The sequence below is a fragment of the Colletotrichum costaricense genome (assembly GCF_030867565.1).
Source record: "Colletotrichum costaricense strain IMI 309622 chromosome Unknown Scaffold_21.1, whole genome shotgun sequence".
Lineage (NCBI taxonomy): Eukaryota > Fungi > Ascomycota > Sordariomycetes > Glomerellales > Glomerellaceae > Colletotrichum > Colletotrichum costaricense.
This window is the reverse complement of record NW_026848250.1, coordinates 445,459-473,049: the sequence shown is the minus strand read 5'-3', so window position 1 is coordinate 473,049 and position 27,591 is coordinate 445,459. Positions and strand designations below refer to the sequence as shown.

At 53.2% G+C, this 27,591-nt stretch overlaps 13 protein-coding genes across 13 annotated transcripts; 8 read left to right on the top strand and 5 right to left on the bottom strand.

Moving 5' to 3' along the window:
• Window positions 1–122: 122 nt before the first annotated feature.
• Window positions 123–819, bottom strand: CCOS01_14669 (uncharacterized protein; the record flags this gene model as incomplete). The annotated part of the gene is made up of 2 exons (XM_060462812.1): window positions 123–264; window positions 401–819. Coding segments are annotated over 2 exons (561 nt in total), but the record flags the coding sequence as incomplete, so codon positions are not given.
• A 405-nt stretch (window positions 820–1,224) lies between these two features.
• Window positions 1,225–4,256, top strand: CCOS01_14668 (uncharacterized protein; the record flags this gene model as incomplete). The annotated part of the gene is made up of 3 exons (XM_060462811.1): window positions 1,225–1,250; window positions 1,358–1,719; window positions 1,876–4,256. The coding sequence occupies 3 exons, from the start codon at window positions 1,225–1,227 to the stop codon at window positions 4,254–4,256; spliced, it is 2,769 nt and encodes a 922-aa protein (XP_060306642.1).
• Window positions 4,257–4,686: 430 nt separating this feature from the next.
• CCOS01_14667 (uncharacterized protein) lies at window positions 4,687–5,910 on the top strand (the record flags this gene model as incomplete). The annotated part of the gene is made up of 3 exons (XM_060462810.1): window positions 4,687–5,021; window positions 5,083–5,410; window positions 5,545–5,910. The coding sequence occupies 3 exons, from the start codon at window positions 4,687–4,689 to the stop codon at window positions 5,908–5,910; spliced, it is 1,029 nt and encodes a 342-aa protein (XP_060306641.1).
• A 237-nt stretch (window positions 5,911–6,147) lies between these two features.
• On the bottom strand, window positions 6,148–8,182 carry CCOS01_14666 (HET domain-containing protein; the record flags this gene model as incomplete). The annotated part of the gene is made up of 2 exons (XM_060462809.1): window positions 6,148–7,925; window positions 8,101–8,182. The coding sequence occupies 2 exons, from the start codon at window positions 8,180–8,182 to the stop codon at window positions 6,148–6,150; spliced, it is 1,860 nt and encodes a 619-aa protein (XP_060306640.1).
• A 900-nt stretch (window positions 8,183–9,082) lies between these two features.
• On the top strand, window positions 9,083–9,442 carry CCOS01_14665 (uncharacterized protein; the record flags this gene model as incomplete). Its single annotated transcript, XM_060462808.1, has 1 exon — window positions 9,083–9,442. The coding sequence occupies one exon, from the start codon at window positions 9,083–9,085 to the stop codon at window positions 9,440–9,442; it is 360 nt and encodes a 119-aa protein (XP_060306639.1).
• Window positions 9,443–9,771: 329 nt separating this feature from the next.
• Window positions 9,772–10,475, top strand: CCOS01_14664 (uncharacterized protein; the record flags this gene model as incomplete). The annotated part of the gene is made up of 2 exons (XM_060462807.1): window positions 9,772–9,895; window positions 10,252–10,475. The coding sequence occupies 2 exons, from the start codon at window positions 9,772–9,774 to the stop codon at window positions 10,473–10,475; spliced, it is 348 nt and encodes a 115-aa protein (XP_060306638.1).
• A 2,097-nt stretch (window positions 10,476–12,572) lies between these two features.
• On the bottom strand, window positions 12,573–13,058 carry CCOS01_14663 (uncharacterized protein; the record flags this gene model as incomplete). The annotated part of the gene is made up of 1 exon (XM_060462806.1): window positions 12,573–13,058. The coding sequence occupies one exon, from the start codon at window positions 13,056–13,058 to the stop codon at window positions 12,573–12,575; it is 486 nt and encodes a 161-aa protein (XP_060306637.1).
• A 2,662-nt stretch (window positions 13,059–15,720) lies between these two features.
• On the top strand, window positions 15,721–16,808 carry CCOS01_14662 (uncharacterized protein; the record flags this gene model as incomplete). The annotated part of the gene is made up of 3 exons (XM_060462805.1): window positions 15,721–15,763; window positions 15,888–16,281; window positions 16,358–16,808. 3 exons carry the CDS (start codon window positions 15,721–15,723, stop codon window positions 16,806–16,808), a joined length of 888 nt encoding a protein of 295 aa, XP_060306636.1.
• A 1,068-nt stretch (window positions 16,809–17,876) lies between these two features.
• On the top strand, window positions 17,877–18,685 carry CCOS01_14661 (FKBP-type peptidyl-prolyl cis-trans isomerase; the record flags this gene model as incomplete). Its single annotated transcript, XM_060462804.1, has 5 exons — window positions 17,877–18,060; window positions 18,122–18,179; window positions 18,252–18,293; window positions 18,348–18,421; window positions 18,477–18,685. 5 exons carry the CDS (start codon window positions 17,877–17,879, stop codon window positions 18,683–18,685), a joined length of 567 nt encoding a protein of 188 aa, XP_060306635.1.
• Window positions 18,686–19,066: 381 nt separating this feature from the next.
• CCOS01_14660 (uncharacterized protein) lies at window positions 19,067–20,464 on the bottom strand (the record flags this gene model as incomplete). The annotated part of the gene is made up of 1 exon (XM_060462803.1): window positions 19,067–20,464. The coding sequence occupies one exon, from the start codon at window positions 20,462–20,464 to the stop codon at window positions 19,067–19,069; it is 1,398 nt and encodes a 465-aa protein (XP_060306634.1).
• Window positions 20,465–21,782: 1,318 nt separating this feature from the next.
• Window positions 21,783–23,592, bottom strand: CCOS01_14659 (vanillyl-alcohol oxidase; the record flags this gene model as incomplete). Its single annotated transcript, XM_060462802.1, has 3 exons — window positions 21,783–22,078; window positions 22,154–22,305; window positions 22,364–23,592. 3 exons carry the CDS (start codon window positions 23,590–23,592, stop codon window positions 21,783–21,785), a joined length of 1,677 nt encoding a protein of 558 aa, XP_060306633.1.
• A 1,969-nt stretch (window positions 23,593–25,561) lies between these two features.
• Window positions 25,562–26,262, top strand: CCOS01_14658 (uncharacterized protein; the record flags this gene model as incomplete). Its single annotated transcript, XM_060462801.1, has 2 exons — window positions 25,562–25,745; window positions 25,817–26,262. The coding sequence occupies 2 exons, from the start codon at window positions 25,562–25,564 to the stop codon at window positions 26,260–26,262; spliced, it is 630 nt and encodes a 209-aa protein (XP_060306632.1).
• Window positions 26,263–26,930: 668 nt separating this feature from the next.
• On the top strand, window positions 26,931–27,164 carry CCOS01_14657 (uncharacterized protein; the record flags this gene model as incomplete). The annotated part of the gene is made up of 1 exon (XM_060462800.1): window positions 26,931–27,164. The coding sequence occupies one exon, from the start codon at window positions 26,931–26,933 to the stop codon at window positions 27,162–27,164; it is 234 nt and encodes a 77-aa protein (XP_060306631.1).
• Window positions 27,165–27,591: the final 427 nt, after the last annotated feature.

The window sequence follows — 27,591 nt, the reverse complement described above, 5'->3', positions numbered from 1 at the left end:
CTAGTTGGCCTCGAGATAAGACACATAAGCGATCTATCATATGACCCAAATGTCGGATATAAACCAAGCTGGATGCGTGAAAAGCTCAAGGTAAATTTGTTCCGTGTTTGCTGATATGAAGTTCAGAAATGCCTAGAACCTCCTCCGAGACTGCTGTTGTTGGCGAACTTTTTCGATCCGCCTGTTACACCATTCCAACTGTCGGATTGGAAGTCCAATTCGACCGCGGCATACGGCCGACTGCGCAGGGGCCAATTGGGGGCCCTATTTACGATTATCGTAGCCAGCCCAACCTACGGTTGGAACCTCCTTTTTCCACCTACGCAGAAATTCATATAGTTCAATTGATCTCTTCGTCAACTACGGTTCGAACCAACTACCCTGTAATAGGGATACCAACACCAACCATTCCCCGAGCCTTGGTATTACAAACCAAAAATTCGTAAGTGCGAACATGGCACTAGCATTTGCTGTGTCTGGAAAAGCGAGATAATACTGAATAATCCCCTCATCCCACATCCAGACAACCGCCGACACTGTTGCAAACAAAAGGACTACCAGGAAGACCTCGAGAAGGAGGTCCCCTGGAAGTATACTGGACATGAAATAAAGCCACCCCGCAAACAAGCATACTGCGGCGATGTAGCTCATGAGGGGTTCGAGTGCCCAAGACAATGTCTCAAAAGGCTTCAGGACAAAGTTGGTGAAAAGCACACTAGGCCATCGTACCCAACTTCGATGATCTTCTGTGAAGGGGATATTTTCAAGCTCGCCACTAAGATTCCGATTCTCGTTGAAAAATGTGCCCTCTTCTATGGCCTACCGTATCAGCATCGTGCTAATCCAGCGGACGGATAGACTCACCAGCCGAAGATAGATCACTATCCCATTGCGGACCCTGGAAATTAAATGTACCGAATGTTATTAGCGGCGAGGTGCCAAGTCTGCCTTTTGATCTTCGCATAGAGGGCTGTTTGGGTGTCGGGGATAGCAGATAGGTAAAAGAGAAGGTAACAAGGAGGAGCTGTCGAGTGTTCCTCCACAGGTGGCCTTCAGAATTCTGTAAAGAGAGCTTTGGCAACTTTAAGCAAGCCGCGTCGCTCATTGTTGGTCATGCACCGAACGATTAAATTGGACTAGAACCAGGGGCAAGCCAAAGTTTGAGAGCCTCAGAGTGGAATTTAAGGGAGATTTGACCGCTATTTGCGAACTGTCTCTCGGCGCATGGAAAAGGCGGCAGGCTGCAGCACGTAAGCCTTGGCTGTTTCCCTTGCCTGAGGTAGGTAACATGATGTATCAGCCGCATTCCCGCCATAACTTCGTCCCTCGGCCCTTTCCCGGTTACGCCTTTGTAGAGGACAACCATAGTTGAGCTTGGATACATAGCGTTGGCTGGCAATCTGCTCCAATTCGCTGAACTTGGTGTCAAATTAGTTCGCGGCGCCCTGGAGCGGTACAAGTCTGCCGATGGCTCGACTATTCATGATGAGATATTGATAGCCGATGCCCGGCGTCTGAGACATCTTGCAGGTGTTATCCTGAACAATGAGTCAGATGCAACAAAGACAACAGAAAGTCCGATACTGCGCTCCATTGCTCAGAGATGCACTGAGGATGCTGCTGTCTTGATTGAGATCCTCGACGCATTGAAGGTGGATACAACTCCAGGCCAGAACTTATACGTAAGGAAGTTACAGAGCTTTGAGCAAGCACTAAAGCGTATGTTGAAAGAGCATAAGATACGGGAGTTGGAGTTGAGACTTGGAGGTCTCCGCAGAGAATTGCAGCTATTTCTCACCCATGCTGCTGGGTAAGAGATCACAATGAAAGACAGGGTCGAGGATACTTAACGCTAACAAGACTCATGCAGAACAGCACAAAAAGATATTCAATCCCTTTTCAGAAGATTAGAAGATCAGAACAACAGCCTCGAGGCTAAGGCCACCGCCAAACTGGACGACATCGTTAGGCGAATTGACAAGACAACGCAAGTCTTACAAAAGACTATACCCAATGAATTCTCAGCCCAGATAGATCTTCTCAGGGCCGAGATCGATGAGTTCAATGACGAGAAACAGTACGTGCGAACGAGACACCACATACTACGCAGTTTGAAATTCGATCAAATCAAGGCGAGGCAGGAAGCGATCAAGGAAAGACACAGAGCGACGTTTGACTGGGTTTTCAGCCACGATGATACCCTATTTCCCCAATGGTTGGAGTCAGGTAATGGAATTTTCTGGGTAAGAGGAAAGCCAGGAAGTGGCAAGTCGACTTTGATGAAGTTTCTCGTCACTCATCCGACGACGAGAGTGAAATTAGGAGTCTGGGGCAACGGCTGCACGACGATCATCGCATCTCACTACTTCTGGAGTGCCGGAAGCTCCATGCAAAAGTCACAACGCGGCTTGCTCCAGACACTCCTGTACGAAGTGTTGAGGGAGGTTCCGAATCTCATCGACCGCGTTTGTAGTCGTCGTCGATCGGCCTTTCAGCACGAACTGATGGAAACATGGGGGATGGAGGAGCTTCTCGCAGCATTTGCCCTACTCGCTAGTCAGACGGATCTCCCTATGAGATTTTGTTTTTTTATCGATGGTCTCGACGAGTATACGGATCGAGCAAAGCGATACGACAACACCTTCGAAGGTCTTCTTCGAGTTCTTAAAGACTTCGCGTCCTCGCCTTCTATCAAGATTTGTGCTTCAAGCCGGCCATGGGATGCCTTCCTGGACGCATTTGGTGCCCAGCCATGGCAACTTCGGATGGAGGACCTGACTAGAGACGACATCCGCCACTATGTCACGGACATATTGTGCAACAACGATGACTTTACGGCACTTACGAAACAAGATGACCGTTGCTCTCGAGTAGCCGAAACAATTGTCGGCAGAGCTCAGGGCGTATTTCTGTGGATTTACCTTGTCGTGGAGTCCCTGAAGAACGGCCTCACAAAAGGAGACACATTCACAGAATTGCAAAGTCGGGTGGACGAGCTTCCAGCTGACCTGGAGGAATATTTCCAGCAGATGATCGAGTCAATAGAGCCGATATACTGGGAAAGCACCTCGCGAATTTTCAGAATCATGATTGAATCCGGTCAAGCGCTACCGCTTTTAGCCTTCGAATTCCTCGAACAGGAGGCAGAAAATGCAAGCTATGCGTTGCAAATGAAGGTCGCCTCCACTTTGCCGGAAAACGTGGAAAAGTTACATGACAGAATGAAGAAGCGGCTCAATGCGAGGGGCAAAGACCTCCTCTACGTTACCTTTCATCCGGCCAAGAGACCATTTCTTCAGTACCAAGTCGACTTTTTGCATCGAACTGTGAGAGACTTCTTCATTGATCGAGCCGTACTTGAGGAAACAAAGGCAAGAAGAAAGACTTCCCACTTCAACCCGGCACTTTCACTGTGCCGAATCATGCTGGCTTTTATCAAAACAGTGTCATATTCGGAAGAAGCGGTTAACTACAACGAGATCTTTCTCTTTTCTGACGGACTGATGTACCATGCTCACACGATTCAACAGGCATTTCTCAACAACAACAACGAGGAATCTGATATCAACCCTCAATGGTCATCGGATGACAAGGAGAATATGTTCAATCTGCTTGATGCATTGGATCAAACGAATACTTCGAATGCCAGAGACAAGAGTGTCCACTGGACGAACTTCAGAGAAAGCCCAAAGGGCAGCTTCAGAGAGAAGCGACAGAAGAACTTTCTAGCCTCTGCTATACAAGCGAGGCTATCATTGTATGCGAAGCACAAAATCGACATAGATCTAAATCAGGTTCATGAGAAGACTGGCCGACCGTTGCTGGACTACGCTCTGCGGCCAACCACCGTGACCCCTTTTGAGCTACCTACTCAAGAAGGTCCAGTCGGAGCTATGGTTGAATTCCTGCTACAAAACGGGGCTGACCCGAACCAGAGAATCGATTTGTATGGCGGAAAGACGACTTGGCAACTTTTCCTTTCTGTCTGCTACGGCCACAGTCTCCAAGCCGAAAAGTTGAGCCTTGATGAAGATGAGGTGACAGACACGATTGTGGCGATGTTGCTGTCGGGGGCAGATCCCAAAGTTAGAATTGATCTCAATGGCGGCGGGAGAGCAGATGTCCTAGGGGTTGCTTTAAGACTGGTCCTTTCTAGGGCAAAAATTGAGAGAATCAAGAGCGCGATGAAAGACAGCAAGCCCTGTCAGCAGCCGGGTTTCTTGGAGAGCTTCAGGTCATGGTGGTGGAGGTACTGAAAGGTTTTTCGAGGGCCGAAAGAGTCCAGTAGACAAACGAACCATGTGAAGGGTAAACCACTAGTACAATTAGATCTTGACAACGACTTTACTACTCCTAATCTGCTCAAACTGTTTTCTTCTCCTAATTAGACCATAGCGTTTTCGTTCACCCTCGCTTCTCTTGGATCTTAATAATCTCATCGTCCTTCTTAACCCATTGATCATTTTGGGACTCGTGACCAAGAGTAGGGCAGCTACATCCCTTGAACTAGCAAAACATATGACCGTTGCCCACCCTTCTCAGCATATACCGCAAGTACAGGATGTAATATCCGGGCAGAAGTTAGAACTGATGAACAAGAGCTACTAGCTGTCGCCAATATGCGCATTATCGTGGAAAACCTGAGGAAGCAACCCATGCTGATGCACGCTCGGAGCATTCGGTCTTATGCTGGGGCTGTTACCGCCGCTGCTCACCAGCCTCCGAACCCAGTCAGGTAAAGCAGACCACCTACACAGCAGGAAGGCATGCAGCCCCTTCACCGAGGTTCCTCCCAACACTGCTCCTGCCATCGACAACCGCGGTCCTTCCACACTCATCCGACCCACCCCCAATTCTCCCCAAATCCCAAGCCCCCATCTCGCTACCGCGGCGCCCTCAACCGCATCGATAGCCATCCCAATGGCGAGCATCATTATCCGACAGGATCCGGGATCCATTTACCGACCCGGCCGAACCAACATCGGCTACAGCATTTTCAGCGACGATGGCGTGATTGGAGAGTTCGTGATACAGTCTCATAGGTCAAGTCTCTTATGCGGAGCTAGCTAACACTCGAGACAGACCCGCCCCTCAGGACGAAGATTCTTGGATCGAGTTCCTGACCGACGAGGCGATCGAGGACCTCGACATGACTCCGGATGGCCTCTCTGAGAGCGATACGCAGTCGCACGACGCCCAGCCCGAAATGTCAGAGAAAGTCATTGACTCAATCGAGGCGGTGAACAGAGAGGACGGGACCGAGGAGGAGAACCAGGAGGACAAGGCCAGTCATTCCATTGCCACCCGGGTTCGAAATGTAACATCTCCCTTCCTAGCTTCTCGTTCTCGCAATATTGACTTTCAGGTACAGGGACCTCTCAGCCCCATGTTAGTTGATGGCATCCCCCAGGTAAGAACGTCACTGCCTTCTCTCCCCCCCCCCCCCTCCTTGTTGAAGGAAACACCCCTAACAATATGTCGCTGTCCAAGAACCCCGACGAGATCTACTCATCCGCGGCGCCGCTTGACCAGCGCGTGAAGTAGGACTCCACGTTGGACGGCTTCCGAGGCTTCTATGACAACATGGGCAACCCCTTCTTCCAACATGACTATGACTATGAGCCCGCTTTACCCCCTCACCTCCGTCGCCCCATCTTCGTCGACTGGGCCGAGCCCTTCAAGAACCCCGTCTACGCTCTTCGTTACCTTGCAGAGATTGCCGGAGACTACTACACCGTGGCTCTCATGAACCAGAGAATCAGCATGCAGCAACGCCCGCAGACACCAGGTGCTCAGAGCGTCTTGCAGTCGCACCTGCTCTCGCCTGCTGCCTCGCATATCGCTACGCCCGCTCGCACGCCGGCTACTAAGCGCCTTCGCTTCTCCGACGATGTCGTTCGCTCTGGTTAAGAGAATCCGATGAACGAGGATGCGCTCATTCTCGATAAAGCTCAGAGCATTGGCAATTCTGCACGAAGAGAGGATCGGCAAAGGATAGGAGTATGAAAGCATAAGACATACTTTTACAGTATGATGGCTCAATGGTTTCAGGAGCCAGAACTAGTCTCAGCAACAGGATACCCGTGGCCAAGTTGGGTTGACACACAGCTCTGGAATAAATACTCCTCTTGTACTCTTACTGCTATTTCATGGAGAGACTTCCCAGTGATCAACTCGAAGAAGCAGAATAGACCCAGACTCGCTGGGTTTGACTGCTGCCCCGAGTATGTAGCGCTGTCCCGAGAGAATCTGAAAAGACCGATCAGACCACGAAGTACCATTGAACGTATTCTTGATCCTGCGCCAGGATTCGGCATGAACGACTGCGTTGTGCTCGACAAAGTCCAGCATCTGTGACTGATCCGTCCCCAGACTACATGTCATGGTCCGCCCATCCGCCTCCAGACGCACCCCGACCACGATGTCGCGCACGAACGTTCTCGCAACGGAGTCTAGGGTCTCAGTGATACGGAGCACGATATATGTGATGCTTTGTTGCTCAACGTAGTAGATCCATTGATGCGGGCTAATACTGCCGGTGTTGAAAGCCTGGCCTGCGGGGTCGGACTTGTGGACTTGGAGCGCAAGGGCGTGTTTCCCCTCCATGGATATCCTGAAAGTCTTGGATGACGCTTGTCCGATAGCACCTTCGCGGCCAACTTCCGGCCCGACCAGACCATAAGAATTTTTCATTGATAGATACAGCGGCTCAGGAAACGCATTATCAATCCTAGCCGTGATCGGCATAGCGCGGATACGGCTTGTGTTAGATCTAACGTAAAGTCCATTCTCCGGGTCAACGCACTTGACTTCGACACACAAGTAGTACTCTTTGGTGTACCCATCGCGTGGAATGGTGAGGAGGTATCGAGTCCACAAATAACGTGCCCCCATGGTGTTAGGTGAGACATAGACTTCTGGCAGCTGAACATGCAGGCCTCGGCTTGTGACTGTAGGAGGTACCGTCTTCGAGTTATCTCTGAGGCCTCCGAAGGTCGAATACCCGGCTTCAGACTTGAGCGAGGCTTTGGGGAGGTATTTAAGACGCTTAGCATTATCCCAAGTCAACTCAGTGTCACGCACAGGTAAATCTCCGGGGAAATAGAGGCGAACTCTTTCGAAAGCGGCAGGACTTTGTGCAAGGACGCCGGATTGCTCTCCTAAAGAGTATGTCTGAGCCCAGAGGAGAACGCTCATGTCTTCCGAATTGCGTATGATCTCTTGCTGTAGGCGGACGAAAGCTCGATCCCCTTCACCGTAAAGAAGTGGCATGTGGATGTCGAATATGCCCAAGAGGCAGTACGCGATGTCCTCCTGTCGCGTTGTTTTCCTTGTCGAAGCCCAAGACATACGTTCGGCTACGGGCAACGATGGTATTGGGGTGTCATGCGAAAGGACGTCACGTCGGATTCCCGTCCGGTTGTGTAAGAGGTACTCGAGAGAGGACTTGGTCCCAACTTCGTTCCAGTCGCAGTCATAGAATTCGATGAGCCTGGTCGCAAGTAGCTCTTGGAGAGTCCAGCCTCTGGTAAACCACTTGGTAGACTTGAAAGCCAAGTAGTCCAGCCGGCCAGGCTTCTGAGCCAGCAGGTCGCTAAGGTAGACGTAGCAGACGGTCGCGTTTTGATACCAGCGGAACATGGAATTGATGGCTTCGGAGAGGTCGGCACTCGAGGTTTTATCGATGCAGCACGTATCGATCCAAACCCAGATGATGCCGTCCCGGAGGGCCTGGGCACAACAGGCGCGGACCTTGGCGAACCCCTTCTTGAGGGCATAAGAAGAATTGGTGACATCTTGCAGTGTAACCTCGTCTTCTTCCCAGGTGTGCGAGAGGATTGCGTAGATTGGGATGCTGTAGCCGAAGAACTCATGCAGCTGAAGACTGGTGGCGTTTAGGAGCATCATCGTCGAAAAGCCCAAGGCTAGCAATCGTAGACGTAAAGAAACGAAGAACAATAGGAAATACACCGAGTTTGCAAGCTCTCAGGTCATCTACCGGATGGCGATAGTCGGAGATTCTGAAAATCCATGCGCACACTTGAGCGGTAAGACAGCTGCAGCATGTCGGACACGGCGCCACACGCAACGTCGGCGAACCAATACGGTGTTCAATGGCGCCGTGGTGCTGGACAGCACTCACTTTTGTGAGCATGCCTTCGGTGTTTGGCCTGATTACCATGTCAGCACCGAAGCATCCGGACATCTTACTCTTACTCAGACAGAGACAACAACACTATGTGACCATTGCAAACGACGACCTGACGGGTATGGTATCAGGCTGGCACTGCGTGTTCTTCTGGTGTTGTTGAACATCTCCAAAGCCAATGTGTCGTCACGTGGGAGTCCAGTAATAACGACTCCAAGAGGTTCAAGATTGCGAAACAGCCACATTGGGGGCTATGGTGGTTAGAGTGGCTGAGTGCCGGAATTGGGGTGTCTCAAGCAGGCTCGCTGGGATTATGGCGCAGCCTTCAACATGGATAGTTGTCGGTAGTCGGGAGAAGCCTGCTCCGATCAAGAGGTATCCTTACCCGTATTGTTGAGTGTATACTCCGTACAGAGCCGACGAGCGAGGTAGGTAAGATGAGAAGGGGCGAGCTGGGCCTCATGATCTCATCACCGAAGCTGCTGTTCCGTCCAGGGGCGTGGAGGCGAGGCCTAGTCGAGATGTGCTCTGACTGGGGTGAGAATGGATTCCCGTGCGCTAGACGTCATCGGCCCTCAAAGTCAGCAGGGGTTGGCGGGCCGAGTGCAGTGGCAGCTGTCTCATCTCGGATGGTCGTGAGAAATACACTTGATGGTGAATGTCATTGTTTTGAAAGCCACAGAAGCAAACAATGATGAGATGTCTTGGTGTTTCCTGGGCGACGGAGCTTACAGCTTGAAGCTGTAGCCAGAATGCAACGTCAGATGCAAAAAGATTACAGAGGGTTTACATGTAATGCGCCCGATGGATGTGAAGGAGAGAGCTTCAGAGGAGCAGCCAGTAACATTTCACGCCTGAGAGCATTTGAGCCAATCCTCAGGCACAAGTGGAGTTTAGCTAGGATACGTATCGCCTTACATAAGGCAGCATGTGATGCAATGGCCCGGGAAATGCGGGTCTGCAGCTTCAGGAAAGAGCCAGGAGGGGCGAGCTACAGGGCGGGGTACCCCTCTTTCGCACCTGCCTCCCCCCCAGCTCAGCTTCGTCACACCTCACCTCACCAGCAGACGGCAAGAGCAACAGGCCACAAGGGCGGGTGTCTCCTGCTCTCTTGAGTCTCGACCTTGGGTGCTGTGTGGCCGTCCCATGTGCCTCTCTCCTGTCATTGCCATACCAACTGTGCCAACCCAACCCCAACCACAACCAATACGCTCATCCATCCGACCACCTTATTCCAGACGCGAACGTGCCTTGCTGTTCCAGTTCAACCCCTCTTCCAAGTTCAAGGTGTGAAGACGCAGACGGCAGAAGATTGGAGAGACTACAAAACACACCACCACCCGCGCCCATCCACCCTCCGCCCTCCCGCGTCCAGACTCCCGTCCTCTACCCACGTTCCCCATCGCGAAAACCACCGTTTGACTACTACGCTTACCACTTATCATCCCAATTCCAAGGCGGAACAATCGCAAATCCTGTCTTGTTTCTTACCCTGCGCAACGAAAACGAGGCGAGACGAGTCCGTAAACCCCAGCTTCACCGGAACCCGCCGATAGCTCGCCCCGTTCGAGTATCAGATACTAGATCCCCCGCCAACCATCAACACCACCAACAAATCAACCATGTCTGACGAGAACACCAAGTCCGTCGTCGACGAGACGCCCATCACCCACCCCGCCGGCGAGCGCAAGAACTCGCTTGAGGCCCACCTCCAACACCGTCCCGATCGCGCCGAGTTGGTCGAGAGTATGTGAATCCCTTCCCACAGTCTCCATCTCGTGATTCAATCCCTGCCTCAATGTGCATTTGAATCTGCAACCACAACCAACGCCGCCTTCCATTCGAATCTGCCCTGGATACACTGTTGTCGCGATTTCCTGTTTTCTTTCCCCTATCCGATGCGTGCCCCCTACACATCTTCCCGTCCGTCGCGCCCCACCGTCCGCCTCACCCGCCGATCATCAAAACCGGGATCACCTCGAATTGTCCGGAATAAAAACCCCACTCTCAATGCGCCTGCTGCGCATAGCCGGGGACCTTACGCCGCCTCGTCCCGGATTTGCATTGATACGATGGTAACATGCTAACTGACCTTCCAACAGAGAATATCTTGCCCGCCTCCAACGCCGCGCCTAGCTTGATCGCCCACCAGAAGGAGCTTGAGAAGCACATGCGTGCAGACTCTCTCAACGACAAGATCTCCCACCGCCCTGCCCCCGAAGACCTCATCAAGGAGGGCGTGCTGAAGGAGGACCCCCGCAGCGCCGACGACAAGTATACCGAGGCCATCGAGGACGAGTACGCCAAGCGTGAGGGTGGCGCGTGAGTTCGTCGCGATGCGCTCCTCGACGGTATTTGATCACTTGTCTCGTCATTCATTCGCGCTGCTACGACTTTGAGGCGAACATGGTGGAGGATGATGCACATTGAGGACGTGCGGAACGACAATGTAGGATTATTGGTATTCGGTACCGCGGTTATATGATATGGAGGATCTGCACTCTTCCATGAATGAGTCTACGAATAGCAGAAAAGAGCCAAAAACAAGTTTAGTTGTTTCCTTGTCAGGGCAGTCTGGTGGATAACGAGCCAGACTGGAACTTTAGCTTCCGAAAATAAACAAGAAAAGAAAGAACAGAAACATGGATTGGATTACCCATCAGAAACGGAGATATCTATGACATGCATGCATCATCAACTTGTTTCTCGCAGCCTTGTCGTGAATGAAGCCTGCTCTTATCGGCGGACACGAGATGGCAGATCCAAGGGTCTTTTTGGGGTATTACGGAGTACCTCTGTTTCTATTATTGGAGCATTGGCATGCCACACAGCCGTACTGGAGCCCTCCTCCCCCCACCCATTAACATGTGAACTATTTCCTAGCCTCAGGGCGACAAGTTGGAAGGCAACAAAAGAATGAAGAAGGCATACCGGTATATTTGCAACTTTGGATTAGTATTTTAACTACCTATTTGAAGTATCTGGGTAAAGTGCCCTGTACTGCTGGTGAAAGTACCTTAGTTGAGGTGGCCCATATCACAGCCCATCCCACGCTCATGGTGCATGAATGACATCTTAGGCTGCGCTTTAATCAAAGACACATGCAAGTCATTACCACGAGAAAGACACAGGGAGGAAAGACAGACGGGGCTCAGTCTTCAGGAGAGAGAGAACTGACGCAAGTCATCAGGGCAGTCTCAACTTCACTGCCTCCACAGCCAGCCCGGCCTGGTCTGAAGTCGCAGTCTGGACTGGACCAAGCTGTGCTTACTATGGTACCGCACGCGACACCATTTCCCCCATCCCCTTCCTCCAACTTTTTTTTTTTTTTTTTTTGCATGTATTTCTCCATGGCACGGTGGCCTATCGTCGCATTTCCACACTCGGACTGCCGTCCTGCCGTCGCTCCCGCCCCTTGCAGTTGCAGCAGCGCTGGGCCGCTGGGCCTGGGGAACCACAATCAATCAGGGGATCTTGACATGCCTTGCTTACCCTACGGAGTACGGAGTACCAGATACTCAGCAGTGTAGTACACTGAGGTGGGCTCCCCTTCCCCTGGAAGAAGTTCAGTCTAGGGGAGTGAGTGCAGCGACACTTTTTGCTTGCCTTGCCTTGCCTTGATTACTTCCGAGCCTGGACCCCTTTCTTCCAAGTAAACGTTTGCTTTTCCTCAGGGGGATCAATCAGTCTTGGTGCGAATACATGGCGCAGATGCTGGGCCGGCCGTGTGTTTGGAAACTTTTGTACCTGTTTTCCCGCACTTTTCCCACAAACCCTCGAGCCCTCGTCGTTGTTGACTTTTTGGGTTCAGAGACAATGAGGCGGGCGGACTGGTGGGTTACAGAGACAAAAATTCAAATTCCCCATTTGGAAGGACTGCGCAGGCACACCGAGCTGATGGTTGGGTTGGGAGAAGGAAAAAGGAGACATGCATGTCACTCATTGGTGGTAGGCTGGTAGGCTTGAGGTAAATGTGCAAAGAAATTGTAACAGTTTGTTGAAGAATTTGACAGGATACCATCGATCTACGGGCGAGCACAAAAGTGTCGCAGATCCAGTGGTTATCCCGTAAAACACAAAAAATCCCATCCGTCTAATCTAGACATGACAGTGGCTCCCGTCCCATCCGTCGGTGCAACATACAAAACATACAGGTATCAACCTCCTATCCATCCTTGGGAGGTGTTCCCACAATACCAAATTCCCATGCGTCCCCATTATCATCCATGCATCCCGTAAAATTCCCAATGCTGTTCCGCGGGCCAATCACGGTGTTACAATATGCTGTACAGGAGTGCGAAAGCCGCCCAGTCGCTTATGCCCGAAATTCCCCCCAATAACGCCAGTCTTTATGCATTTACAAAGTGAAGTGGTTTATATGTTGTCGTTGAGGAGTGAAAGAGTCGCATCGGCATCGCTTGCTCTAGTGGCGCGAGTATCCGCCGCCGTAGTGTGGTGATGGAGCGTGGGCGTCGTAGCCAGCTTGCTTGCGGTTGATGATCGTGACGCCGCTGTTCTCCTTGATGGCAGCGCGGTGCTGGTCTGCGCCGTAGACACGGAGGTAGGCCTCATCGCTGGGAGAGATGGAGCGAGGGGTGGAGGAGCCTCTTGATGAGGCGTAGGAGCCTGTTGATGCCGAGTAGGCGCTGCTGATAGAGGCCGGGGCCTGGTGGACGATCGGCTTGGAGGAGCTGTATCTGGAGGCCATGTTGTGTTTGGTGTTACTCGAGTATGGGGTTCGAGTTGTGCGTTGAGGGTTGTGTGATAGATGGAGGTTGGTCTCCAAAGGTGATGTGTTTGTTGAAGAGAGTTGAGCTGGTAGGGTGTTTATGAAGTTTGGTTGACGAGTGTTTGACTTGGGAGTTTGGTAAAGAAGATGTTCGAGTCTGGGAAGAGAGGTAGAGGGCATGGCAGGATATATAGATGAGAGGTGTTTGCAGACACCACACCCAGACCTGGGATGCCTCCATCATCTTTGTACGTACACTTGTAAGTACGGATACTCGAACGCGTGTGCCATCAGCACTTGCCGTAGGCAGGGCATGCTTGGTCCCGGGGTGTACGGTACGGCAGAGAGAAAGAAGAGACAGAAAGAAAAGGCCCGCAAAAGGTTTGGCCTGCCTGGCCATGCGAGAGGTACCTGGACATGGACCGGGACCTGGACCGGGCAAAGTAGAAGAAATGCCTTGTGGAAAGTCTCGCTGATGGGTGGTGTGTGGTGTAGGCGAAGCAAAGAGTAAGTGACTCAACCTCAGCCCAACCTTGGACCTTGGAAAGCATTGCTTGGAAAGCAGACTCTGGCACGGGAGTACGGACGGAGTAGAGGTGCCAGCCCAGGCATGAGGTGTGAGGCAGTGTGGGGATAGCCCTGGATGCTTTGGGGCTGACCAGAGTGTAAGAAGGGCCGGGTGTGTGCGTTTAGACTTGAGAATCTATGGTGTCCTGGCCTCCTGGTGTGTGCGTGTGTGTGGCCAGTTCTTCTTGTGTCGCAAGGCGACTGGGAATCCATTGGGCAGCTTTGTCATTTCAGGGCCCTTCAAAATGCAGGGACGTTAGGCACGGGAAACGCTAGAGTGGTTTAGTCCGAAGTAATAAAGTCCATGGATTACCAAGGAAAGCAGGGAAGAGGGCTGTTGTGATGTTGCAGATGCTGTGGAAACCAGAAAAGGGTGCGGTTGGCGGGCCCCTTGAGCATCTTTCCGGACTAGACGACAGGATGCAGCGCGTGTGCGTCTATGAAGTCCTACCAGACAGACTACCACACTACCGGCCAAATAACGCCAAAGTCCTTTGGGGCCATGCTTGATAGTAGCAGGACTTACGGATACAGCATCAGGAGAAGCAGTATCCGTACTTCTCAGGAAACCCTCCCTTGATGCCTCGGTGGCGAAACATCATGGTTGATTGGACGAGGGATGGTCGGACGACGCAGGTAGGGCGGATTCAGGGCGATGATTGACAGGACTGCCGCTGTGTCTCGCCCTGCTTGGATGTTGTACTATGTCCCGCTTTCACCTGTGTCCGCCCTTTAGCCGCCGTACGTATCATTGACACAGTTTGTCATCATTCATTCGCAGCTTCGAGACGTCCAGACTCAACAACTGATCAGTGATGCCATATTCCGCGCCAGCCTGATGTCGATGACCAAGCGGCGACGCGTAAGTGCCGTCTTTTGCGGTCTTGTGGCTGCTCAGCTTTGGGGGCCAGAACCTGTGATTTCGCGGCAGAAGTAGAAAAAAAAGCCAGAGCAGCTACGGCCTTGCAGGAACTTGGCTGTCGTCGCTCATCTTCAAGGACTCGTGAGACTGCCAGCCTTGGTTGGCCCCCGTAAGCGCTTCGCCGCCATGCAGGACACTCTGTGAGTGTGTGCCAGATTGGGAGGCCACCCCTCAGCCGTGTCGCCAAATCTGGAATGGCACAGAGGAATTAAAGATTTTTCTGTGCTCTTGTTGCTCGAGTCTCAAGAAAAGAAGGTATCAGTACCAGCATAGCCCCTGGCTCACGGAGGACTGTCGCTGCCCAACTCATGGCCCGATGATCCTCGGGTTGCCATTGTAATTTGCTTCCTTTTTCTTCTTGTCACTCTGGTTTCCACTCAGTCGGGACCATCCGCCGGAGACAAGAAATGTCTGTGTTTCTGGAAGCCGGTCGAGTTGGGCCTCCAAGGGGCCAGAGAGTTCGGATCGAGCCTGATGTCTTTGGAGGCGGACAAGGGGCATCCCCTGCTAAGTAGACTGCGACCCAACAGGCCTCCATCGCATCCATTCGATCGGGTCAATCGTGGCCTCCAGAAGACGCCAGTTATGCAAGAAGTAGCGATCTGGCTACAGTAGCTAAATTGCCTGCAGAACAAGTGCTAGAAGAAGATCGCGGGAGTCTGCAGCGATGCAGCGGCGGTGATCATTCTGCCGAGTGGAGGTGTTCATGCCTCCAATGTGCAGGGCAATAGGGCGAGCTGCATGATTTGATCGCCCACTGGAGGCCGGGCGACAAGTGAGTCCGATGTTTCTATGCTGTGTCGTGCCACACTGGCAGAGAGGGTACGACGGAGCAGCAACATAGCTGCTGCTGCTACCCAGCGTCGACAGCCTTCAAATGTGCAAAAAGAGACATCATGCAAAGCTACCGCCAACCGCCTGCCTGCGCAGTTCCCGCTTAGCGCATTTTTCGTCGTCTCTCATATCGTATCGATGCATCCGTCGGATAGGCAAGGTACCCCTTTGCGCGGAATGACCGTGATTCTGATCCGGTGTGTACCGGTATCCCCCCTTTGCAGTAGCGGATGCTGAATCGCCAGTTGAAAGCTGCCAGTCTGACAGGTACGCAGCACGAAGCGGATGACATCTTGATGTGGGCGGAGCATGGCTGCCGTAGTCGTCAATTGCTTGGTGACTAAAGTCTGACGGACTGACGTGGTGGAAGAGAAACGGAAAAAGCACCTCACCTGGGCCAGGCGCCCGCCAGCAGAGATGGAATGTTCCGAGCTTCAGCCACAGTTAAGCCAGCTCATACGCCACACTAGAGACGCTACGTACCAGCTACACCTCTCAACATTTCAACATCAGCACTCGATGATGCTGGGTAGTCAAGCAAATGGGGATAGACCTAGCATAGGTACTTATTCAGGGGCCTTTCGAATCGAAGGTCACGTTCCTCACAGCTTTCAGAAACCTCTTCATTTAAGCCTGACATCGTCATTATGATTAAACGTGTATCAGCCTAACTACCATTCGACGAGCTGAAGAAGCCGATGTGGGAGCCCTATCATCCGATATTGAGCTCGTAGAGCAATCTTCTGGTATCCTCTCAGTGGTGCCTTCAAGAGATGCGCTAGAAGCGGCGCAGCGAGTGGTGGACGCCTTACATGAACTTGCCACCCGTGGTTCGCGGCCGAGTAGTCCCTTCTACTTCACAGATCCCAACGCTGTTGCAGCGTCAACAGTTCGAGGGATAGCCGAACTCTTCACCTCGGTCCATCATAGTGCTCGCTTCATCGACGGCTTGATCTTAGGAGAGCCCCCCGTTTTCGTCTCGGCAAGCGATGTAGAGCCGCAGACCGTCTCACCTACGACGGCTACGAGTGGTGTTGAACAACGCTGGTCCATGGGTACAGGCCCGAGTCCCCATTTCCGGTCCTCATCAGATCACGGATTTGCCCTATCACGGGGAGAGGTTGTATGCAGAGCTGAACATGCGTTATTTGGGCAGCGAAGTGGGAGCCGCCAGCGGGCTGAAGATGTGTTACACAACCATGTTCAAGGGGTACATCGCAGTCGCCGCACGAGGGTTGGCCACCGCGGAACGACTCGGCCTGCTCTACGTTCTCAAAGACGAGCTGCAGCTACGTCTCCCAGATCACTTACGTCTAGCCGAGAGCGGAGTCACCGTCACGCCACCGAAAGCATACCGCTGGGTATTCGAGATGCAGCAAATAGCCCGAACTCATGCCGAAGAGGGTGGGTTTGCCCTGGGTCTATTTCAAGGAGCTGAAGGAGTGTTTCGTGACATCGCGGAAGATAGCGTCCTCGGGAAAGAAAAGATTGGAAATAGAGTTCGAGGTACAATAATGGAAGACTTTGCTGCCATACTCGCAAGGGACTTGGAACACAAGACGACTTATTGCCAAGTCTCCCCGGGTAATGACGAGGACCATTCCTAGGTAGACTCATAGTTTAAAGCATGAAGTCAACAAAATGGCAGTCTCCAGCCATCAGGCGATTCGACCGCTCACTGCTGCTTTACCTTTCTACCTTGATACTCACATATCTAACCTCGCCGGCAGGTCCACGATGGTCATCGGCAAGTCCAGCTACCTTACTGGGAAGAGACTTCGTGATTGTCTACGCGGGGGAACCTTGAATAGTCATTCTTGGGTCGCTGATGTAAACGATGGCGGCTATATACTTTGTCCCCCCGAGTTGTCTCTATACATCAACATCTCGTATTCGAGGGTTGGGTCCTTGAAGCGGATTCTGCCTTGGCCATGGAGACAAGTACGTCCAGCGCTACCGCCCAATTACTGCTAACCACGAGGGCGAGACCCATGGGAAAAAGAAACGACGACACCGAAATAGAAGAACCGAGGCCCGGGCAAACGAGGCGGCGCGCATGGCCATGGATCCCCGGAAGACTCAGGTGACGCGGATTTCGTGTCTTGAAGTAGATTTTGCAAGGTTGTCGACGCCCTCTCACGTGCTGCGTGAGATATCCACCATAGCCACCATCATCACCAGGCAATGAAAGGATGCGATGGTCTGCTTGGTTGCTGGGTGAAGAGCAGCGCCTTCCGGTGGCTTGACGTCACACAAGGATGTCAGCTGGCGGTCTGAGAGAGTTGAGGGAGTGGAGGAGAGCTTCGTTAGGGGGGATCTCTGCGATAAGGAAGTTTGAGCTATCGATAAGACAGAGTTGGAGGATAAGGTAAGGTAAGGTACGTATGGTCCGCCCCGGAATATCTTGGAAGGGGTCCACACACGGGCAGCAAGGACCTGGAGCTCCGGCCGTCAAGATTGGCCAATCGGAGGATAGTGAAGTTAAGGCGGCGTGTCTTTAACCCACCTTTGGCCAGTGTGTGGCAGTTCAGTGGCCCCTGCCTGCAGCTGTCTTCCTTGTTGCCCGCCAGCTGTATTGTTTCCCCTCCAGTCCGTCCAATTGACCGCCCACCTTCACGACTTTACCATCATCCTCATCAACCAATTTCCGCCTCGCCTTTCTCAAAACAGACACAATGCAGGGTCTCCTCCTCTCTCTTGGCCTTCTGGCCTCCAGTGCCGTCAGCTTCGTTGCTGCCGCTGACCTGAAGATCGACGTCACCCAGGAGGTCGAGTGCGACCGCAAGACCAAGAATGGCGACAAGCTCACCATGCACTACCGCGGTACTCTGCAGGCCGATGGCAAGCAATTCGATGCTAGTAGGTTACCATGATTCTACTGAAAGGTCTCTGAAGCAAAGCTGACGTCTCATTTCTCAAGGCTACGACCGCGGAACCCCCTTCAGCTTTAAGATTGGCAGCGGCCAGGTCATCAAGGGGTCAGTTCCCCAATGAATAAATGACTCGACGAGAAGCACTGGAATTGGTCGCGGAGGCTAACAATGGTACAGATGGGAGCAAGGACTTCTTGACATGTGCATTGGCGAGAAGAGGTAAGCATAGGGACACTCAATGACCAGAGACCAATCGTTACTAACGCCTCGCAGAACCCTGACCATTCCCCCTGAGCTTGGATACGGACCCCGCGGCATGGGCCCCATTCCCGGCGGCTCGACCCTTGGTATGAACTATTCCGTCTGTTATTTGAAAGCTCTGCTAACTAGTGTCATAATCAGTCTTCGAGACTGAGCTCGTCGGCATTGACGGTGTTCCCAAGCCCGAGAAGATCATTGTCAAGGCTTCCTCGGCTGCCAGCGAGGCTGTCGAGTCTGCCACTGAGGGCATTGCCGAGAAGGTCGCCAGCAAGGTTGCTGAGGCGGCTGATGTTGTCAAGACCATTGTCGCCGACTCTGATGCCGACGGCCAGGAGCACAACGAGCTCTAAATCAGCTCTCCCCGAAACGGTTCTATACGAATAGACTTGCATCCGGTAGAGAAAAGGCAATCAAGATTCAATCGGTGTCTATACGTGAAGCATTATTTGCTATGCGAAAGCATTCACTGGCGAATTTGGATTCGACGACATATATACGACGCGTCACGACACTATTATGATTTAGGCGAGCGACTAAATGCTAATGAACATCAACTTCTACTTTCCCGGTTCATATCTGAAATGTGCATATGGTTGAAGTTGTTCACGTGCAGAAGTGACAATCTTTTGAAAATCGTCATTAATATTGTAGGTTTATTAACTATTGTAGACCAGCGTTCTCTTTGGTAAGTGAGACCGAGTTCTCTCGATTTTTTTGCGTAAGGCACCTCCTCAACCAGCCTGGTACACAGCAAGCGCGGCAACATGCGGGTTGATCATGGTCAAATTGTAAGCCGTGACATACGTGTCAGTATCCGTAAGAGCAACAAACATGGTCGAGTTGATGGCAGGATCATGCTCCCACGTTGAAACGTTGGGCTGGATGGTGTACGCCGTACGAGACTCGAGGCTAACGTTCTGAAGTGGCGAGAAGGTGACATTCAGTTGCGACACCCAGGCGGCGAACTTTGGCTCCACGACGTTGGTCGCGGTGATGTAGCTGTTATTGGGACCAACCGCCTGGCCCGGAGCGTCCCATTGGAAAAAGACCTGGCGGCCTGGGTAGGAAAGGGGCATCGTGCGGTTCTGGGTGATGGCGGCATTACAGTCCTGGAGGGGATCCGTGGCGTTCACACAAGATTCAGCATCGGTGATGTTCGTCGTCGCCGCGGTGTTCGCCCAGCCGCCGGTAGTCTCATTCCAGACGTTGGAACCGTTGATGCGGTAAGGGTTGGGCTGGTTCAGGATGTGAAGAGCGGGGAAGTTCTGCCAGATGAGGCGGGTCTGGTCTGCCGGACAGCTAGAGATGTACGGTGCCAGGAGCGTCCAGGCCCAACTCTGCGGGATACCGGGAATGTGCCACTCGGGCATGGGGAACAAGCCCTCGAACTGACGAAAGATCATTTGCTGGCGAGCCTCGGTCGTGATGCTTTGCAGCAGCAGCTGGGCTGCCGGACCGGAGTTGAGGTGCGGCAGGAACCCGTAAACGCCAGACTCACCCCAGCGAGTAAGCTTCTGGTTGAAATCGATGTACTCCCGGAGATTGGTGACGGGGTAGTTGTAAGTACACTGCTTGGGCGCCTGGGCGCCAAGCATGTTTGTGATGACAGTGGCATGACCAATCTCCTGTTCAGCCATGAACTGCAGGAGGTAGCGGTCCTCAGCATTCAGACCGAGCTCCTCGAACTCTTCATCGGAGAAGGTGGCAAGGCCCCAGTGGAAGAGGTCGAGCTCGATGTACTCCTGGTAGAGTGCCAGGGCGAGGGACTGGTAGTCGAAGTCGCTCTGGACGCGGTAGACTGGGGCCGAACCGTTGGTACCGATGCCACCCGAAGGTGTATACGGCGCAGGCTGGTCGCCGTGGAGCTTGCCGTCTGCCGGGTAGTCGTAGGCATCATCTGGAGGGGGCAGTATCGGGACCTCGGAGGCTAGGACACTGGTTGAGAGCGCACCGGTCGTGGTTGGCGAGGGACCCGTGTAGGGACCGTGGGAGGTGACGTTGGTGACTGCCACTTGTGACGGGGTGATAGTGGGCTCCGAGGTGACGGTAGTCTGTGGCTCGGAGACGAAGGGCACGGCGTACGTGCCAGAGGCCAAGGCGAGCAGCCTGAACATGCTCCTTGTTGCCATTATGTATAAGCTTCTGAGCTCTGATATGTTGAGATGTCGAAGATGCCCGGCCAGTGACTCCCTTTGCTGGAACGATCGTGGGCTCGCTCTTATACAAAACTTAGACCACTTTTCGGTGCTCGGCACTCCAACTATTGAATGACCGCGACATATCTAGCCAGGCTAATCGACATCAACCATTGAACCATTGTAGTTGCGAACCGAACTCGGAAGTCGAACTAGGTGAAGGGTTCGCCCCTTGAGATGAGTTCATGGACTTTGAAATTCCTCATCATCCTGGACCGTAGCCCCGGACTTTGGGCGGCAATTGCGAAAAATACACGTGGGCTCCGAGTCGTTGGCTGTAATCCTGCCGTCATCAGCTTTTGTATTGCGAGAGATTGATGTCCGCTTTAGTGAGCCTGCACAAAAAGTAGTCCAGCGTGTCAACGGCGCGTTTCTAGCTTACCACAGAGAAGAAACTTGCTCCGGCGTGCAACGAAACGAGCAGTTGCCATCAATCAGACTTCAGATACACTCCACGGAGTTGTCTCCGGTGAGCTCGGGGTGGGACGAACCGCATCAAGGATGGGCCTCGTGGAGAAATAACTCCGGGCCGTGAGTGGGTACAGCCGGCACCGATGACGCTTACATTAGGCGGATGAGGCTCTTTGTGCCACGAAGCCAAGAGTGATCCCGCAGTCCGTAATGTGGGAAAGGCGGGAAGTCAATCGATGAGATGAACTACTGAGGTACGGGGTAAGGTAGTATGAGCTAATCACTTTGATGGGAAGGATCTGTACTGAAAGAGGGAGACAGCAACCAATACCGCGTCAGCATGTCCGGATACAACTACCGGAACTTAAGTTCCGGGCCCTTGACCTAGAAGCTTGAATCTGGAGTTTTTAAACGCCATCGAAATATGGTATCCATGAGTTGAATTTCTATGACACGGTACTTAATGGTACCGTAGACGTACGTTGAATGCTGGCGGGAGTAACAGCGCCGAGAGAATAGCATCTTCAATTAGTCTCAGTCTAGCTAACTCCGGCAACAATTTCATGCCATACCTACAAGAATGCGAAAATCTGTTCTGCCACACTCTATACAACTAGCTGCCGCAGTTCCGGTACCGGCCCAAATCTTTGGACCTCTTCTACGCTCTCCCGTGCAGTCGAAGTTGACAGCATCATCTCGGCGTCACCGTACAACCAATCTTCATCCCCACAACTTCCCCATCATACTCTTGGGTACTGCTCCTGCTCAACGGCGGGAGGCGGGGGAATGTGACAACTTTGGGAGCTTGAGAAAGGCAAAAAAGCATCCTCAATTGGGTTACTCAGTTGCCGTCCAGCACCCACTTCTTCTTGTCGTAGCTCGCAGGCCACACGCCGTTCTTGCCTGGCGCGATGATACCGTTGGGGTCGAGCGCGTTCTTGATCGCCTCGTTGAGCTGCATCTGCGCGTTGTCGTTCCAGTTGAAGGCATCGGCGACGGGATCCATGAGCGCCGTGTGCGCGCGGAACTGGCCCCAGCCGTGCGCCGTCGTTTCCTTGATGAGCTTATGCGCCAACTTCCTGATGCGCTCCACGTCGTCGGGTACGTCGAGGCGGTAGGGGATACCGATTACGTGGTCTAAGGCAACCAGGGTCAGTCACTTCTGTTCTGTCACGGAGTATCGAAACATATGACAAGATGTTCGTTACTTACGCAGTTCCCGCATGCCGACAGCAAAGGCGCCGAGGTAATCGAACCCGAATTCGGTGATGAGCTTCTTGGCTACATCGTGTTGTTTCTTTGCATCCTCGCCGGATACCTTGGAAATTGGAGCCCACAAGAGTTGACCCCCGTTGGGAAGCCAGCTAGGTACAGTGTTAGCGATTGACATGCAGTAAAGTAAGGTATGGGATTAGGACTTACTTAAGGCACCTTAACTCTTCTACCGTAGGAATGCCTTGCATCAGCAGCTCGCGAGCGCGGAGAGGACTCTCTCGTGCGCGGTCCTCTGGCAGGAAGAATCTCGAGCCTGGGATGGAGAGGAATTCGTGCTTGATGACACTAAGAAGGACGTCGCGGACAGGCTTGGGTCCGTATACGGCACCGATGAGCTGCCACCGACCCATGTCGAGCTTCTTTGCAATCCCGTCGACCTCTTCTTCTGATAATGGCCCCTGCTTGTCCGTGTACTTGGACTTCGGCCCGCAATGCGCGGCGTTCAATAGTGTGTGGCGAAGGAAAGGCACGTTCTGCAGCACCATTTGCAGACGCAACGGACGGATAATGTCAACAGCCTTTGGCAGATCCGAGTCGTTCTCAAAGGTGATCTCGTACGGCTGGTAGCCTCCCGGGTTGGGCATTAGCCACATGCCAATCTTTGTCACGATACCCAGGTTGCTTTGAGAAAAGAGGCCATCGTTGTAAGGTCCGTATCCCGTGTTGAAGAGCTGCCATGTCTCGCAGCCAGGCTGCTCATCAGGTCGCAGGCTCGTATCCGCGTTGGGGTTGGGGACGCCACCCATACCGGTGCGCACAAGCTTTCCGTTCGGCAGAACAACCTCCATGCCGCAGTGCATACCCCAGTGGTCACCATACGGCGTGGCACCGACGCCGCGCTCCACAGCATTTCCGAGAACGGAACCCTGGCCTACGGGCACCGACATCCAGAGGTGCTCACGGAGGTTGTGTTTCTCGAGGTGCTCGTGCAGATCCCGGAAGCTGACGCCCGGCTCGAGGAGTACGTATGCACCCTCCACGTTGACTTCGAGGATGCGTTTCATGTGGTGGCCCAGGTCCATGACCACGGAACCGGGAACGCGTGGGGAAGCGCCGCCGTAGCCGAAGTTTCGGCCGAGGGAGATTGGCCAGACGGGCATGACGAGCTCGTTGCAGAGTGCGACGAGGGCCTGGACGTCCGGGACGTGGCGGGGCATGACGACGGCCGAGGCGACGAACTTGGTCTTCTCGTAGAGGGGGAAGTGATCGTGTGATTTCGGCTGGTTGAGGTATGAGTCGCCCTCTAGGGGCTTGTCCTTGGGGATGACGCGGACATTTTCGATGCCGCAGATTTCTTGGGCGCGGATGACGAACTTTTGGAATAGCTCGTTGGTGAAGTTTGGTGGAAGTGCGATGGGTTCCGGAATTGGCGCCATCTTGACGGGTCTGATCTGGTATGAGGCTGATTAAATGCGATATCTGGAGTAAGGGCACTTGGAATCACCAAACGTATCGCTAGAAAAGAGATCAAGATATATTGATGTCTTGTTTTGTGAGAAAGCTATATCAACTCGATCCGAGAGCACAGAGGTCTTTTAATAACTTTCATGATGTGATATGTTGCCTCTACGAGCTCTCCGATGAACCGTGCCTACAATGGGGGCCATGCTTGGCGGATTACTGTCAGATGCCGACTGCTTGATACATCTGTTCCACCACCGGCGTTGCGAGCTCTGTTGCATAGCTCGCGAAGTTGAGAAAGGCCAGGTACGGTCGTCCGTCGCGCGTGCCGGGCCCAATTCGGGCCAACACCCCGGGATGCCTTCGCGAGAGCGGGCGACAACTCGAGCCTGGAGTCCGAACCCGTTCGAGTGGAAGGCATACCAGCAGGCAGGGCGAAACCCCATAGCAAGTGGCGGGAGCCAACGGAGAATGGAAAAGTGTGTTTCCTTCAATGGACCATCAGTTCATTATGGACAGCTGCCTGATACGACAGATTGATCATAGAGGAATCGCTGTTTCGAGAGGGAAAGCTGTTCACCATGTGGCTTGTGAAGCGTTCGGCGTAGATCGCTGCCGTCCGTAGAAGAGTGGCGCTCAGTGGTCTGAGCCGTAGTGGACGACTATCGAGAGGACCGTGAGTTCGGAACTCTGTCAAACTTGACGTGGCGGACGTAGTGAAGACGTTTTGGGTCAGCCAGTTACCGAAAGAGAGCTCTGATGCGACAGGCCACCCAGCTTTGCTTCCTCCATGGAAGATGTTCGTGATGATTCGCGGGTTCGTAAAGCGACAGTGCGGAACGGGCGGACATGTTGTTGGAGAGGAATCTTGTCATGAAACGCTATCTGACGGGAAGACACAACCTTCACACAGACACCCGTTCCCGTCATTAGTTGCAGATGCGGCTGCAGTCTTGACAGTGTCTTACCGCTGCCTCGGGAGACGCACCATGAAACGAAACAGAGAGCCATTTGCTCTCTTTACCCCACGGACATTGGCTACCGGCCAGGCTCCTGTCAGCTTTTCCTTCGGCCGGCTTGTCCGAGGCGGCCGCATTCTCGTAGACATTTATCCATGAAATTCCGTCATCTAATCTTTTACATCTTGTTCCCAAACTGCCAGACGCCCCAATGGCGTGCTTGGCACAAGCAGAGGTGCCAGCCCTAAGGGTGCGGATAGGCCGGGGTAGAGGTCTCCCCGGAGGAGCAGTTGGAGAAATCTCGCATCGGCCATCCGCAGTTGGCGATGCGGTCACGGAACGGAGGTGCCGGGTGTTTCTAGAAGACTTCCCGCTCTGGGATTCTGCCGGTTCATGAGAAGCTTGGGGGACACCCAACCCCGAATGACACGCCATGACTGATAGCTGTCGTTGCGATTGCGAGGTGCGAACGAGGCTCTTTTGATGGATGCGAACCTACGGAAGCTTTGGTCGGGGGTTCCTGAAGTGATTTTTAAGTTGGGTGGATGTGTGCAAAGATACGGCCGACGGCCTTTTTCAACGCCCATCGCCTGGTTCCGAATCTCACTTTACCACAACGTCGGGCGAACTTGAACACCGTACTTGTTGATACGGAAACGTCATCCATCCCACATCACCCTTGATCCAAAAGCTTGGCCTTTGACCTTGGTAGCAGATGACCTTTGGGTGCTCCAGCCCTTCCGTTGGCGAACGGCTATTTAAGATTAGGGTTGCCTGCTCAAGACATCAAAGGGAAAGGCCGGCCGAAATCAATATTACATTAGTGTGAGGTCCGGACCTCCAAGCGGGTTTAGTAGCAACCATAATCCAACCTTCAAGTCATTTGCACCTGTGCCAATCTAGCAATATCGAGATCCGTTGGTTCAAGAGAAAGGTCTGAGCAAAGAACACCTTCACCGAAGCGGAACCTAAGCTTTCAGCAGTGATGGATCCAGCCCAGCTCGCCAATGCCGTCACCGAGCGGGTAACCATTCCTGTCTTGGGCGGCGTTGAGAACTGGAAGGAGCAGCTTAAGTTTATGCTCCAGACTCTGAGCAAGCAGCCAGGATATCTTCGTACGCGCTGGGGGCCATGGACTGAGGATCAACAGAAGCTTGAGCTCATCACCGGTACGTGACAATATGCCGGGCCAATTCATTTAGCTCAGCTTAAATAGCTAACAACCGGAGTCTCAAAATAGGTTGGGTCAGTCCGGATGCGCGCGAGAAGTGGCAGAGATCGAAAGACTTCGCCGAAGCAATGGCCCGGTTCGCGCCCGTACTAGACGGCGAGCCCGCGGCATACCTACTCCGATTCAAGCCTTACGCACCCCACGCCGTCATCAACTCCCCCATCGTCGAAACCCTAAGCTTCGAAGACTGCCGAGAGTCCGAGAACAGGATGCGCGAGGTGGTCGAACGAGCATCCAGGATGCCGGGCTGCAACGGCGTGGCAAGCGGGTATTCGCTGTGCCCACCAAGCTCATCCTCCGGCGACAGCACCGGCAGGACGTTCGTCGCGGCGATCGGGTGGACGGGGCTCGAGGCCAGCCGCGCGGCGGACAAGTCGGCGTACACGGGCGGTATGAAAACCGAAGTCCACCACGTCAACTTCAATTTTCCTGTCAAAGGATTTGGAGGATTATAGCGGCTTCTGTGCGTGTCCGGGTTGCATGATGTGGTTTAGCGGGTTTTAGACGAGCGAAGGCGTTCTATCAACGGTCGAATTTCCTATTTGCTTCACGCTTGGAACAAGTTTCTTGTTAGTGGCTTCGGGGAAGGGGGAAAGGTGGCGGAAGCGGGGGGGGCACGCACAGTTTTTTGGGATGGTGTCTGTACGCATCGAAAGTTCTCTTCGTCTTCTAGCTGTTCTTTGGGTAAAGATACCAGTAGTCGTGTCAACATCATGTCCCTTTGGCCCGATTTCTCGTGATTCTCTGCGAGGTCGACTCGAGCCATCGTATCTAGTGGCGACGCTAGAAAGCTGTCATTCGGAGCTGGATGCTGGAGCAAGAGCTGAGTGAAGCTATTGGTCGCGCGACCCAGGAACCCCTGCAGGGCAATATGCCTCGGTTCGTGCCTCGCTTCCACGAAACATGGCGAAGGAAGATGACGACTGGCCAGAGCTTCCAAGGGTCCCAGAGATCCAGACTTTGCTCGAGGCTCGAGCCCTCCCCTAGGCCGTCCCAGCCGGAGGGGGCCACTAGGGCCTGCAGCATGCACTCATTGCAGTCGCGAGACTCTGCTGGGTTCGTCCAGGGGCACCAGCTGGGCCCAGGGGTGGTGGCCTTCTTTCTTCATGCTTAACCTTACCAAATGCCGACCGTGTTTCCGAACACTGAATGCTGCAAAACGTGGATCACTGGGTTTGAGCAGCAGAGGGGCGTGGTTCACCAGCGTCACCGGGCGTTGATCAAAGGCCAAGACGCGGATGAGAGGAACCAAAGGTGGAATAGTGTCAAGGTCTTCGGTGAAAAGACGCCACAGCCGGTGTTGTGGTGGCTGTCGGGGCCCGAGGGGGAGTCTCTTCAGCTTCAGATCATCTTGTAGTCCCCGTTTCTCTTCAGCCACACCGTGCCGCTACGGCTTGAATCCGAAGGAAAGCCGTTGCTATCGTACTTGGCGGGCCGAGTGACAGCGAGAAACTGCGCATACCTAGACAGCTCGAAGAATGATTAGATGAAGGACGTTGAGAGAGTGTCAAGATGAAAGGGTTTTGGTAATTTGTTACGCGGATTCTGTGTCATTAGCGCAGAACCTCCCCGCATTTCCTGAGGCATGTCGATGTTAACCTGTTTGTCACTGGTACGCTGACCGCAGAAAGTTGTGGGCTCTCGGGAATGGCACCCAGGAGATCGCTTCGTCGGCCAGCAAACCCCTGACATGTCTTGGCGGCTCAAATCTCGCCTGGAACGGTAATGTCGAGGGGTTTCCTACCAATGGGCGGCGTCAAGATGGCCCCCAATGGGATGGTGTC